Below are 16,146 nucleotides of genomic sequence, written 5' to 3'. Positions count from 1 at the left end.
ATTCCTCAAGAAATTTCTCTAAAATATGAATATTGTCAAGAATTATAACTGACCGATGTTGACCACTGTAGCCTTTGAGAGCATCTATCACACTTCTTGCCTCCCGAAATTTGGCCACCAAACGTTGAATTGTTTTTCTTTCAACCAAAATTTCTCCAGCATTTTGTGGCAAGGTACACCTTAATGATTTTTATTCGCTGTTATTTAGTATAGAGTTCAGTTCAATGCTTATTATGAGGGTCGTTTCAAAAGTAAGTATTTTGAACTTTAAAAAAAAAAACGTTGAATAGCTGTGAAGACGGGAGTGGTACCATTAAAACGAGTGATCTTTTGTGCCCCAGAATTTATTTTTCTACATAGTCACCGTCATTGTTAATGCACTTTTGCCCGCCTCTTTTCATGTCTCGGTTGTAAAAGTCCGGAGTATGCTTTGTTTACTCAAATCTCTGTCGCCACACTGAAATCGACGAACCTATCTCCTAACTGCGCTGAAATCAAATGCATCAGTTTCATAAACATTCAACAGGCGTCGTTAATGTTAATCGTTTTTTTTTTTTTTTTTTTTTTTTGCATGGAGAAATTCAATGACACATCTTTGCTTCCATGACAGGGGTTGCTTTCTTAAAGTCTCACACTGTCAATATCTGCAACAGAGAGATGAAATTTTCAGGTCATGAATGCATACGTTTAGTAATTATAACAATGCAATTTGCAATCCCTCCCTGAGTCATTCGGTCGGAATAAAAAATAAGAGGCATTACTTTTTGTACGTCCTTAGTAGTGTCAAAAGAATCTCCCAGGTTTGCTATTAACACAACCTAAAAAAATATGGGGGGGGGGGGGGAAAGAGTAAAACGCAACTTTGGGATGAAAAATAAAACAGGAAGCTTTTTTTTTTTTGGACCACCCTGTAGAGTGTACTTATCTGCACATAGATTCAGGGAACCCTTTATATAGAGAGAGTCAAAGATCCACCGTTACTGCTTCTCTTAGTGTCTGATATAGTTCTGCTTTTGACCCTTCTTCAAAGTTTGTGCTTTAATCTAGACTCTATACAACCGATTCTCAACAAAGGGAAGATAACCTATATGTTTTTTGTTCTTATTTAGAGTTACAGTTATTTCAAAAAACAAAAATACAAAAAATACATAAACATCTTTATAATATACATACCAGTCACGGAACGAAAATGTCATATTCCAAAAATTATGTAAATTGATCAAGTAATTTTTTTTTTTTATTCAAGAAAATCATATTTTTGGGGGATGAATTAAAATTTAAAGTTGACAACTCGATTCGACTAACGACACTTATTTATCCATAAGTAAGAGATCATTAACGCCGACCAAAAATTAATAATCACTAAAAATCGTAAAATTTAATTTTCTTAAAGAAAAAATAAACGGCTTTATCAATTCACGTGATTCCGTGACGAGTACATCAGAATTTTTTTTCTGTATTTTTTTTTTTTTTTTAATAAACGTAATTCTAAACATCCACTTTTTATAGCAACTTGGAAATAAAATCTCATTGACCATTAAGAGTATATTGAATCATCTATATACATATGTATTTGTTTTTTACAAAGGAGTCACCGCTTATCAAGGCCCGGAGGTCACTCGAGGATAAAGCTTAATGGGTATACATAAGTAGTGCAAATTTTGTAAATTGGATTACTTAGGGGGATGGTTCATCAAGAACTTGTTTACGTTAGACTTGAAGACAATCAAATTGTAGTCAGCTGGAAAACAGGCAAACGAAAGAGAGTTCCACAGGCATGCAGTTCTAAGAAAGAAACTTTGTTCATGGAATCTACGTTTAGGTTTAGGCACAGATAAAGAGTGGGGGGATTATTGATAGTGGTTTTGGCTAGACGGGTGTTTTTTGTGAAAGTTTGATGAGGGGGCCATAGATTGGAGCTCAGGCGAGCACTTGCCATGAAAATAGCGATAAAGCAGAGGCTTGTAACATCTTTTCTGTGGGAAAGAGGTTGCAGGAAAGAGAAAAGGGCATCCCTCACTAAGCTACAAAGTCTATTTTGAACTCTATCTAGTAACTCCTGCCCAGACGTGGCAACAATACTTCATCATTGGCCGTACCTGGCTTTTATATAGGTAGAGAATTGCATCAGGAGCGAGATATCTACTGGAGCTGTAGAAAGATACTACCCTTTTTCCAGCGGCCTTGGCAACGGATTTGATGTATGTGTTCTATTTCAGATCAGGAGTAAAGGCCAAGCTCAGAGGCTTGTCAAAACATGCAGCTTCCCTAAGACGAGAGTCATTCATTTCAATTTATGCCAGATGAGGATCAGAGCGGTAATGATGTAAAGATAGGAGCTTGGTTTTAGATGCATTAAAAGTAACCAGCCACCACTCTCCCCATTGTACCACATGCTCAAGATCAGAGGAGAAGAGTCAGAGAGAACTTTGTCATTTATGGCCTTTGATGTGTTGCCATAGGTGGTAGTATCTTCAGCATATATGTCAACGAATGATCTTAGGATGTTATTTGGAAGATCATTAATGTAGATCAAGAAGAGAGTTGGGCCCAGGATGAACCCCTCAAGGACTCCAGCATTAATACTGTGAGCTTCTGATTTCTGCCCATTAACTACTACTCTTATGATTCTACTCGACAGAAATATCTATAAAAGTGAGAATGTGTGTCTAAGGATGCTTTTCAACCCTTATACTCAACGAATTTTTGATCTTCAGACTTGAAATTTAGTATGTAGGATATTCAGACACGCGGAAAAACTTTTTATTCGATTTTCATCTGGAAAAAAGTGCTGCTAAGAGGTAAAAATTGAAAAATTGGTACCTGGGGGGGGGAGTAATCGGATTTTTATCTGTTTGTCAACTGTTTCACGACTGCACATGCGCGATCGTGAAACATGGCAACTTCCTTGTGCTAAGAATAAGGAAGTTTGAAAACACTTTTTGAAGGTCATGTCACACTGGTCTAATGGTTATCGTACTTAATTCAAGTTTTGGTTTTGATCTTAGGTTGAGAAGTTTTTTTTTTTACTTACAAGAAGTTAATAGTTTAGAAAAAAACATAATACTTGCATGCACATGTCTCAGTTTCTTTGCATATTTTTTTTACTTCATTTTCTATAAAGGAATTTAACGTTAATTTAATACTTACGGTATTTGTGTTTATAATAAAGGAGAATTCTGCATTGATTAAAATATAACATTTAGATGTATTTTACAACTGGGCAACGCCCGACAGCCTGCTAGTATATAATAAAATAGTCTTACCGGAGATTGTTTTTTCACGTTTTCACAGGCAGTTGAATTTTCCCAGGCACCGGGTGCAACTTCGTCTCCTCCAAAATGGTAAATTTTTAAGGGCATGATGTCTTGGTGATATTCAATTAAAGATTTGATCACTTGTCGAATAAAGGTGTAAGTGGAATCAATGCAAGGGTTCATCGCATTATCTGTGTACATCTGAATCGATTTGTACTCGGAAGTGTCGTTGTGGTCAATCAAGACGTACCGGCTATCATTCGTGTTCTTATAACGGGCTTCCATTGCTGACAAAATAGAATACAACTTATAATGAGTAAAAGTGAATTTTTATAGCAATGAATTAGCACTTACCAAGGCCAAAAAGCGATTAGAGAATACGGATTAATAAGATTATCAGTCGTTGATGAATAATACTATGAGAGGATTGAAAATAATGAATAAAATGAACATATTTTAATTATTTAAGAAAACGTCTTAGCAAATATTTGTTTACATTGGACTTAAAGACGACTAATGTGGCAGTCTGGATAGAAGTTTAGATGTTGTTTTAAAGGTCCCAATTAAATCAATCCCAATACTTCTCTTGAATAAAGTAGTTAAACCTAAGGATCTAATCTAATTTTAGAACAGAGATTTTTTATTTTTAATACTTTTGACACATTTATTTTTACACCTTGTATTTTTAATAATATACTTTATATCCATATTTACGTACTAATAGTACTAATAGTACTCTATAATCACATTGAAAAATCGGTTCTCATTAAGCTATCATCTTCAGCCTGAAAAGTACAAAACGGGTGACCATTTGGGAATCATTATCACCTCCGTTCAGTCTCAAAAGACAATGGATACTCCCTGTAAGGGTAACTACACATGTAATTGTGAGGCAAAGGTTGTACAATCCCCAACCACAATTCATGCTCCTGAATTGGCACTGCTTGAGCCCAGTGGCAAGGAGAAGTCCAGGACGACTGGAAACAATGCCGAGATAAGTGGAGAGCACACACAGCACCTGGAATATCCCAAGGCTCAACATTGCTTTACTTTGATTATCTAACGAGAACCAGTGTGTCGGCATGCAGTATATTTGGGAATACCAGATGCCATCTTCTATTAGTAATATTTTATCCCATTCCCTTATTTAGCTACTAATGGTATGGCATAATCACTGACACATCAGTTCTCATTAAGCAATGTTGAGTCTGGTTAGTACCAGACGGGTGACCATTTAGAAATACCAGGTGCAGTATGTGGGAGGATGGTGAAATCTCCCTGCAAAACAACTGCAAAATCATAACGTCTCCATCTCCTCTGACCGGGCTGTCCATACGACGAGGGACCGCTTGTGAAGTCAATATTTTCCAGAAATATCCTCCTTAGGAGAAGTTGGTTCAACCTGTTCAGGATAAATGCTGCACCAGGTACCAGGTATCAGCTATCAGGTACTAATGCCAAGAGTTAAGTACACTGTTCTATAATAGTCAGAAATAGTATAACAATTTCTTTGGGTTCTGTTTATATAGAACTAGCAAGGGGCACCTGGCATTGCCTGGTCGTAAAACATGCTTAAATATAATATTTCAATTTATACAGATTTTGTATATATTATTATATAGTCAATTCTCTATCGATTATTATATATTATATATACTTTCTGTTTCAGAGGAGTTGCAGTTTAGAAAAAAAGTTGAGACAGGCAGACATAGTGAGTTTATAAATGACATTATATTGTACCCAATATATAGTAATAATTTCAAAATTAAAAAAAACAAAAAACAAAAAACAAAAAAACAGACAGACATGGAGATAGACAGAAAGACAGACAGAAGAACATAGTGAGTTTTATGAATGAGATTAAATAATATATTTTAACTAATTCAAAAATAAGTGATTCCCTCCTCTCCAAAAATATGACTTTCAAATCGTAAACTGCTTCAACCATTTCCGTTAGCAACTATTTTAACTGGGTAAAGATTTAGAAAAAAAACGTTCACAAAAAATGCAATCATTTGACCCACTTTGCAGCGCTCTGCGACTTTCCATCTCAGAGGAGATACAGCTTGAAAAAGTGGAGACAGGCAAATATAGTGAGTTTTATCGGGGGGAGGGGGGTTGCCCAGTCATAAAATACGCTAAAATATGATAGTTTAATTTGTCCAGATTTCGTATATATTATTATAGAGTCGTGATTTCAAAAGTGAAAAAAAAGTATTTGGGTGCCATCAGCTAGAACCGAAACCGAAAGCAGAACTGTAGCATTTAAAGCTGGTGACGTTACCACTATACCAACGTGACATGAATATGATCTGATTAAAAATTAAAAATAAACTTGGATGAATGTACAAAATTTATAACGATTTTTTCAATTTTGATCCCTTAAAAACTATTTTAACTGGCTACAAACCCATAAAAGAACAGTCCATAAAAAATTCAATCATTTGAGGCCCTTAGCGCCGTTCTGCGACTTTTACTTTTGAAAAAGATAATTTGAAAATATGGGGACAGACAGACAGACGTATAGCCTTTTATATATGAGATGTCATGAAGAGGAGGTCGATGCTTTTCTATGACTCACAAATCGTTCACCTGGTACTGAGCCTACTATTTTTGATTTTCTTTCTATATTAGACTATGGGGAGATAGATTTTAGTTTCTTTCTACAAGGGGCGTTTCAAAAGTAATGCCTCCTATTTTTATTCCACCCGAATGGATCAGAGTAGATTGCAAATTGTTATGTTGAATGAACCTATGCTGAATGAACTTATGAAAGTTTCATCTCTCTGTTGCAGATATCGACGGTGTGAGACTCTAAGAAAGTAACCCCCTGTCATATATGTGTGTTAGAATCAAAGATACATCATTGAATTCCTGACAAAAGTGGATTGAGAATGATGGCGACTATGTAGAAAAATATATTCTGGAGCACACAAGGTCGCTTGTTTTAATGGTATTACTCCCGTCTTTGTAGCCCTTCACTTTTTTTTATTTTAAGAAGGATGTTTTACTTTTGGAATGACTCTTGCATCACAAAGCATACTCCAGACATCCATGCACAACCATTGTTCATCGCTGGCAAAAGTGAATTGAGAATGGTGGTGACTATGTAGAAAAATAAAATTGGGAGCACAGAAGATCGCTCGCTTTTGTAACTCTTCAACTTTTTTAGTACAAAAAAACAAACAAACAAAAAACAAAACAAACAAACAAATAGGAAGCTTTACTTACGTATATTCGCCCATGGAGAGATATGTAGATTTTTATTTTTACACATTGACATATTAATCATCTCGTGGTAAGTTAAGTATTTTATATTTTCTTTCTATATATCACTGCAGCGAGGAGGATTATAATTTCTTTATTATATAAAGAGCAAATGTCAGTTAGTATGTCCAGCTAAAACTTGAAAAATACACAACGAACTACCACAGAATTGGTATGTTTTTAATCGGCGTAATCTCGGATGAATGTCTTAAATAAAAAATATCATTAGAGGAGGGGGTCAAATGGCCATTTATATCATTTAATGTGATCAATAAGTGCATGTAACTTTTAATATTATCATGTAAAGATAAGTAACTCAGTTTTTTTCATAGAGTTATTGCCCTTATGCTGACTTGAGCTATGTGTGCGTGTATGTCCAGAAAGAGGAATGGGCTGGGTGAAGGCGGTAAAGACGAAAGGGGAGAAAAAAGGTGAATGAGAAGAGAGATAGATAGAAGCTATGTTACATTTTTGTCCCAGGCAATGACAGATAGCCCTGTTAGTAAAAAATACAGGGTAGAACGATAAAGTTGCTACTCTAAAGAAAACAACACTACAGCTTTATTTTAAAACTATTTTTTGAAAAAAGTAATTCAGGTAACTTGATTATGTATTAGAGCTGACATCTATTCGATGTAGCCGCCTCCAGCTTCACTCACCACCTTGATATGGGTTCAGAACAGGGAGCATTTCTTTTCCTGGTGCTGGTGGGGACTAGGAGAATACTCAACGGCTGGCTGGCTTATAAAGGAGGTCATGTTGGTGATGTTCTCAACATATGACCAAACGAAGTAGTCCAGCGAGTTCAGGTTAGAGGAGGAGGGGGTTAGTGAGAAAAGGGTATAAAGCAATAGAAATCCTGAAGCCAAGCCTGGGTCTCTTTGAACTTGGGGACCAGTCCTGCTGCCGCACCCAAGGTCTGCCAGCTGTCACTCAATTGCACAAGGGGATCACCACACTCTTCAACACATCCAGGTACATTTTGGTGTTGACTTCCAAGCCAACTTCGAAGATGTGAGGTGGTATGATGTGGCTCTCACTTGAAACCACACCAAAGACCATAACCGTGACTGGAAACTTTGTTTTCATCACCTGGGTATGTATCTGCTACCTGTGTCAATCCAGCGATGTATTTTGAGGTTGCTGGCAATAGTCCTTCTGTCATAACTTGGATCGGTAGAGAGCATAGGTTGTACAGTAGTGCATCTCTGATCTCGCTCGTTGAACACTGTGTCACTTTCAGACATGATAGAAGGCTCCTATCGCTCTTGGGATTTGTACACAACTGGCCAACTAGGAGATGGTCTGCAAGAAAAATAAGAAAACTGGTTTTCATCAAACGGAAACGTCTTTTCTAAGGCGACAAATTTATCGTTCCACCCTGTAAGGTTTACAACACATGATTAGGAAACTGCTATATATGAAAAGCGACGGAATGGATTGCTTGCTGCTCGAGGCCACATCACATGTCCTTAAACCTAAAACTAAATAAGAATTCTTTTAAGGTGTCAAAAAAAAGTTACAATTTTTAAATGTATAAGTACATTTAATAAAGAAATACACATATTTTTTTATAAGGTTAAGTTGCTCTAATTTCTACTTTATCACCAACCCAGATATAAAAAAATATGCCAACGACATTCACCTTGTGGAGGGAGGTTGAACCGGGTTTCTCCCAGAGAAGGAAGTTTCATGGGAATATTAAGTTCAAAAGCAGTCTCCAGTTGCATGTATATTTTGGTTAAGAGAGATAATGACGTTAGGTTTTGCAGTTTTTGCATAGGTGTCGACCTCCACCTACATAAAGCGCCTGGTATTCCCAAATGGTACTGGCCAGGCTCAACATTGCTTCTCTTTGATGACATAATCAGAATCGGTGTGTCGACATGATTATACCGTAATTATGATAAAAATTATGCACACACACACACACACACACACACACACACACACACACACACACACACAGTGTGTTTGCTATTTTCGTTCATACCAGTTATATATATATATATATATATATATATATATATATATATATATATAATGATTTTCCACAGCCAAACCAATGTCGCAGCCCACAAGAGCCAAGAAAGCCAACAAACCGGAAGTCCAAGACTGGTGAGACGTCAGCTTGGGTTAAAGCTGGTTTGATACCTCGTCTCTTGTTTGATATGAGGTAGGTTCTTTCCACTGTCGGATCTCTGCCACGGGTTGTGTAAGTTAATAGACTTTCTTGTGTGTGTGTGTGGTGTGTTCGCTCAGTTGGTAGAGTGCTCGCCTAGCATGCAAGAGGTTCAGGTTTCAAATCCTGAGCGCAGATATGTATAACTGATGAGCCCAAATGAGGGCGAAACTCGAGTCTTGGACTTCTGGTTTGTTGGCTTTCTTGGCTCTCGTGGGCTGCGACATTGCTCGGCTGTGGAAAATCATTATATATATCCTCTCACACTTTCTGAATATATATATATATATATATATATATATATATATATATATATATATATATATATATATATATATATATATATATATATACGCTATATATACACTATAAATATACTTATATATATATGCATATATATACATATATAAGTTCAATATTTAAGAATATACATATATATTTATGTGTGTATTAGTATACTTGGGCAGCATTTTTTTCTCTTACGCATGTTTCATTGAATAGCAAGGACAATTCCTGTTTGTTTCTCATGCGATCTGTTTTTTTTTCATTTGACAGGCCAATGTTCAAACGTTCTGTTCGAATGTAAAAAGAAATCGTTTTCCACCTTCATGAGTCGTCTTCAGGCGAGTGATGAAGTAAAAAATTACATTTAGTGAATTTATTGAAAAAGTTGAATAAAATTGTTTAAAAGCACTTAAGCGTGCCCTTCCCTCATATTGAGCCTGATTAATTTGTTTGTGTGAATGAGTAGGGAGGCGCAGGTTACAATGTGAGACGGTTTTAATGGTGATGCTTTTTTATGGATATGTTGCTAAATTCGTTTTTTGCAGTGTCATATGCTACAAGGTGTTGGAAAATTTTGATAGACGTTTTCAATAAATTCACTAAACGTAAGTTTTTTATTCATTACTCACCTGAAGACGACTTATGGAAGTCGAAAACGTTTGTGACTATGGCAAATTTCTTTTTACACTTTTACACTCAAACAGAACGTTCGAACATTAGCCCACTAAATGGATAAAACAGATTGCAAGAGAAACAAACAGGAATTGCCTCTGCTGTTCAATGAAACACACACACACACACACACACACACACACACACACACACACACACACACACACACACACAGCAATACCTTACTTACCTTTGATGACGGCATGTCCATGTCCAGGCATATCAATTTCCGGGATGACTTCAATATGACGTTTCTTGGCATAACGCAAAATGTCTTTGTACTGTTCCTTCGTGTAATAACCAGAACCGCTTCCCAAAGAAGTTGGTCCTGATCCCAGCTGAGGTAGAATGCATTTCTCTTCCAAGGGGTCATGGCAACGCCGACCCCCAATCTGGAAAGGACAAGATTAGAACTATTGTGATAACGGAGTTAATACTTACAAGTCAAACGAACAGAAAAGAACGTTGTATCTGTTATGGTAATTAACCATGTATGAGATGCTTTCAATAAGTTTCAAGACTTTTTTGTATAGTCACTTTTATTGATAGTACACACATGAAACTCTAATCCCCTTCGAAGTAATCTCCTCCGACTGCAATGTACTTGTTGTATTGTTCCAACAACTGCTGGAAAGTCCGATCGAAGTCATCTTGTGTGAGGAAGTCAATAAGCTTTTTCACAGCCTCTTTCATTTTCTCAACTGTCTCATACCGACAGCCTTCTTTTTTTGAGCTTAGGGAATAACCAAAAGTTATAAGGAACAAAGTCTGGACCATAAGGAGGGCGAGGAAATGTCTTGATGCCCATCTTGGTCAAATAGTCTGTGACAAGGATGGAGTTGTGGACTGCATCCTTGGGACAAACTCCACACAAATCTTTCGAATCTTCAGTTCTTCACAAATAATTGTGTGTACAGTTCCCACACTGACATCAAACTATGCACTTATTCTCTATATAGACACACAACGGCCCTTATCCATGAAATTCTTTATTTGGCCAATCAACACTGATGTTCTGACTTTCTTCCTCCTTCCACACCTCTCATCATCCCTCACAGACTCCCTGCCTCCTTTGATTCTCCTATGCAACTCAAAAACTAATGTTTGATTCATGCTAGATGGTCCAAAAGCAGTAGAAACATTCAATACGTTTCTGTGGTCTTTTTTCCAAGTTTAAAACAGAATTTTATTGTATATCGTTCTTCTAAAGTGACCACACGTCCTGATTGCATTTTTTTAATTCACCAACTGTGACAATCAGGCTTTAGTAGGGTATATTCCAATTCCTGCTGTAGCTGTTCATTTGAATCTGAAATTATAAAAATCGCGCAGTCATCTCATAAGATGTATAACAATAACATACTCAATTTTCAAGAATCTACGGCAATTTTAAATTCCCGTACAAAAATGTCTGGAAACTTATTGTTGGCACCTCGTATGCAACGACTCTTCTATGCATTGCTCTTAGGAGAAGTCATTATTCCAACAGACAGTTCTGACAGTCGGACTGGACGGTCTCGCTGGTAACCCTCTCATTTGTATACATCTTTGTACTAATGTTCTTTGTTAATATATTTGTTTACCCAATTCTTCTCTTGTATCTAAAAATTATTTCTTGCTCAAATCAACCTATTGACACCAGAGCTCAAAATTGATACCAGAGCTCAAAATTGATACCAGAGCTCAAAATTGACACCAGAGCTCAAAATTGATACCAGAGCTCAAAATTGACACCAGAGCTCAAAATTGACACCAGAGCTCAAAATTGACACCAGAGCTCAAACAATAAAATCAAGCCTTTGTTTCACTTTATTTCAGTCGAAGTCCCCAAAAAATCAAGGGTCTCCTTCCCGAAGTTAACACTTGATCTCTATATGAGATGCATAAATATTCGAATATTCCATTATAGTTCTCTTTTATCTCTCAAACGTTGAGTTAGTAAAGAAGTTTGGATTATTAATTTCCCTCTCAGTTATTGACGCGTTAACTACGTCATAGTATTTCTTTTTTTTTTTTTGTTCTCTGGTCTTACTGGATTCCAGGACAAGAATTCATTTAATCTGATGACGTATCTAGCTTCGTGTTGTTATCATAGATAACATCATTTAAAGAAGGAGTACAAATCGTCGTTTAAGCTATTGTACGGTAGCTATATCAAGGGAATTTTATTTGGGATTCGAATACTATGTTACTTTGAATATTTTGTCAGTATTTCCTTGTAGAGGGAAGTATCCTCATGCCGGGTTGTCCGGAGAAACCTGTATACAGATGTTACATGATAAAGGGCTGTCCCCTTTATGTAAGTAAAAAATAGGGAATTAGTTCAATGTGAATATGAAATAGGATAGTCAAGGGTTCAAACTTGCGAAGCTAGATTTTGAATTGAAAATTCCAATGTTAATAAGTTAAAATAAATACAGAATGTTATTGAAATAAGGAATTTGGAATTGCAATTGTTTAGCTTACATATCTGTTATTGAAAAAGGAATGTAATGATGAAATTTGTTCTGTTATAAAAATGAAAATTAAAATAAGGAATTTAATCATCAATTGAAATTATAAACGTATTACTCGAAAAATAGGTTACTGAACTCGGAGTCATGTCAAATTTGGCAATGTGACGCATGTCACCAACGTGCTTTATGAGCACGTGCTTTATGAGCACATGTTTAATCATGCGATGACGTGAGGAGTTCTCAATATAGGTAGAGTATTAGATGCAGTCTGGGAGAAGAGGAGAAGAGTCGGGGAGAAAGAGCCGAGAGAGAGAGAGAGAGAGAGAGAGAGAGAGAGAGAGAGAGAGAGAGAGAGAGGTCAGATACGGCTGCTGACGTCAAACCTTGGAAACGAAAGGTTAGAGATGAAAAAGCCATGTAAAGAAACTTTGAATTCCTCGAGCGAAATCATGGACCGGTCATGAAATAAAGGACGTCATCATCTTTGTGTAACTGCGTCTTCGTGTTGTGATTCAACAGAAAAGGTATTGTCCATTTATATTATAAGAACTTTGTGAAAATCATCATCTCAAAAATCGGTAAGAAATATATGTATCAATATTTATAGAAACACTCCCGTTCATACAGAACTGTCTCTCTCTTTATATATACCTGTTAATATCTCCATCTCTTACAACATGAACATCTTAAGACATATGAACACTCAACACACGAACACTCCTAAGACAATCTCTAGATATAACACTAAGACTCTTCCTGAAACGAACAACAACAGCAACAATACAAGAATATAATATATATATAATATTTATATATATACAACCCATTACATAACACAGAGAGACCTTAGATATTCGAGGAAAGTGTCTAGCAGGCATTCAAGTTTTTTCTGGTATCTAATAGGTATTCAAGTTTTCTCTAATAGACATTATACGTCTTCTAAATTGTTAGCAGAAGCCATTCAAAGTTGACATGAATGTCATAATGTAATTGTTCATTTTGATCAAATTCAAATTTATATTATTCGGACAATTGTTCTACTCTAATTGTGCTATTTTCATTAAATTTCCGCGATGCCCCGTAGATTAATGGATAATGTACTTGGTAAAATTCAGTTCTATGTTACACTCTTCTGGAGGTTGAAGTTTCAATCCTCAGTACGAACGATACTTTGAATACAATTTTAAATTACTTAACTTTTATTTGGGTATGACAGACGGAACGAGAACATGCGGCTGTGGATAAAATAAAGGGTTCCATTCGAAATTCCGTGCATATTCTCGTTTGACAGAAAGAAGTTCAGAGGTTACATCGACTGAAACGTTGTGAAAATTACACTCAAGATGAGAACGATAGTCCGAAGAATACAAATAATACAAAATATCAATCCTCATCTAAAAAATCAGAAAAAATCGAACTTATTTACTATTTTCTCCAACTGACCTCATCACCAATATACAGGCACAACATCACACACACATAATGCCCCCCCCCACACACACGCACACACACACACACTAACGCACACACATGCGCGCACACACACGCACACACACACACGCGTGTACACACACACACACGAGCACACACACGCATACACGCACGCACGCACGCACGCACACACGCACGCGCGCACGTACACACACACACACACACACACACACTAACGCACACACATGCGCGCACACACACGCACACACACACGCGTGTACACACACACATACGAGCACACACACGCACACACGCACACACGCACGCACGCACGCACACACACACACACACACACACACACACACACACACACACACACACACACACACACACACACACACACACACACACACACTTACCTTCGTAAGTTCGTCCAACCCGTTTATTTCAATTCTCCAACCTTCATCATCCGTCAAATGAAAATGGAATTTATTCAATTTATATGTCGCCATTAAATCTAAAAGTTTGAAAACTGTTTTTGGTTGAAAGAAATTCCTTGCAACATCCAGTTGCATTCCTCGATAAAGATATTTGGGTGCATCATGGATTTTTGCTTTGGGTACTTTGTCGTCCTCGTCGACCAAAGCCAATAATGTCTGAATCCCGTAGAATACTCCGGCTTCATCGATTCCATGGATCTTAATGAATTCCTTTTCAGGATTTATCTCCAATGAATAAGATTGCGGCAGAATTTTCTCGGAACCGTTCAATTTCACTCTGACGTCTTTGATTGCTAATTCCACATAACGATGCAGTGGTTGAGTTGCTGATCGAACCATTTTCAGTTTATCTATAAAAGATAGATTTAAGAAATTAAATATTTGTGGATGCACATTTTTTAATGGAAATCATTCCATGCAAAGCATGAAACCACTTATTATAAGGAGCTAAAATACCACTTCACTACTAAAACTAATGAACAATAAATGTTGATAGATTTCAACCTAGAAAACAGCAATTATTCCCCATTTGTTACATAAGATAGTGGGTAATAGGTTAGACATAATAAATGCGCATGCACCATGTGCGCTTGCAAACCTAGTATAGTTTGCTACAGAGGGGGAAAACTGCGTCTCTTTTATTATATATAGAGATGAAAGAGTCCGCTGTGAAATTTCCACAGGTCCCGCTAGTTAGTAGATAGTATTTTTATTTGTGTAATAAATCTGTCTGTGATTAGAAAGCACAAACTAATCAGACGTTTTGTTTAAAACCGATTTTTGTTGTTGTCTTCTGCAACTTTGGTAACATTCCATTGACTCCAAAGTTAACATCCAAAAACGGAATATTTATGAATGTTCATGTGGATTTATTTTTATACATCTTCAGACACAGAATTTTATTTCATACTTACTTATCTACAGAGAAAATCTTAATTAACATATATATTTTTATAACTTTCTCTCTTTCTTTCTCTTTCTGTCTCTCTGTCTCTATCTCTGTCTGTCTGTCTGTCTGTCTGTCTGTCTGTCTGTCTCTCTCTCTCTCTCTCTCTCTCTCTCTCTCTCTCTATATATATATATATATATATATATATATATATATATATATATATATATATATCAGGTTGACAAGAAACTTCCTGCGGTTTTTAACTTAAAACTTCATGGATCGAAATAAGGCCCGTCAGAATTAACACATTTTGCCAACGCAAAATAATATTTATGATAGTAATGTAAAAATCTTGCGTTCTGGTGGCGATGAAGTTGCTGAAGGCATATGTTTAATATCACTTAGGTTATTGAAGTATAATGGGGGGGGGTTCACCTCAAAAATACCCAAACAGAATGATCCAGAAAGATTAGCGCTACAGTCCTCTGTCTCTACTCTCTCATTGCCTTCTCTCCTGCCTGATCGGGAATAATCTCGCAGCACCGAGAAATGAACATCATTTTATCCTTTCCATCTTCACGCACACACGAGATTACGCGAGAACGGACGAAATAAAAATGCTGGCCGCCATGTTTGTTCTTCCTTTTCTTCGCCTGAACTCACTCGCTGAGCACCCACGGTAAGACTTCTCTTTCTTGCTTCTAACCACATGCCTCCCTGATCTCAAAATCACATTTCATAGTCTCTCATCCACTGTGGCGGTCGCCTCTCTCTACTTGGCCTCTGAGGTGTCTCGTCCTCCTCCTGTGGCTGCACACTCCCCTCCACTGCTTCGCTCTCAACTGGTCTGACGTCGAAAATGTGCCTCGGGACTCCTCCCACCACAATGTTGTTACTAGTGTTCCTCCCAGTCACGCGACCTCTACTCCATTGTGCGGTGCAGCGTGCCCCCGGTGGCTTCACCCATACCTCGTCCCCGAGTTTGATTGTCCCTGTGGCCTCTACTTCTCGGCTTGCCGGCTCCACCCTGGGATGTCTCCAGGAATATGCAAACATTGACAGTTGCGGGACCGTCTCTGGTACTTGTCCCAGTTTAGGCGATATGTTATACCAGAAGACGGCTTGCTCAGGTGAGGTGCCTCCTCTTTCCGCAACTGCTTTTATGGTGCAGTGGTTTCTCTCCACGATTCCGTTGCCACTAGGT

The 16,146-nt window shown here is 37.2% G+C and overlaps 1 protein-coding gene across 2 annotated transcripts in view; it reads right to left on the bottom strand.

Annotated features, from left to right (window-relative positions):
• The window catches only part of LOC145246618 (beta-hexosaminidase-like), a 113,727-nt gene that overhangs the window by 40,372 nt on the left and 57,209 nt on the right, over positions 1 to 16,146 (bottom strand). For both annotated transcript variants that reach the window (XM_080108288.1, XM_080108287.1), the window contains exons 4-6: positions 13,970 to 14,400; positions 9,854 to 10,055; positions 3,267 to 3,544 (exon numbers count right to left, since the gene is read on the bottom strand). In XM_080108288.1, coding sequence (XP_079964414.1) covers positions 3,267 to 3,544; positions 9,854 to 10,055; positions 13,970 to 14,400 — 911 coding nt within the window. The remainder of the gene's footprint in view (positions 1 to 3,266; positions 3,545 to 9,853; positions 10,056 to 13,969; positions 14,401 to 16,146) is intronic.

This window comes from Euprymna scolopes, chromosome 24 (assembly GCF_053919585.1).
Source record: "Euprymna scolopes isolate OS-2025 chromosome 24, ASM5391958v1, whole genome shotgun sequence".
Lineage (NCBI taxonomy): Eukaryota > Metazoa > Mollusca > Cephalopoda > Sepiida > Sepiolidae > Euprymna > Euprymna scolopes.
Note: the sequence above shows the minus strand (reverse complement) of the source record. Positions and strands in the feature narration are given on the sequence as shown.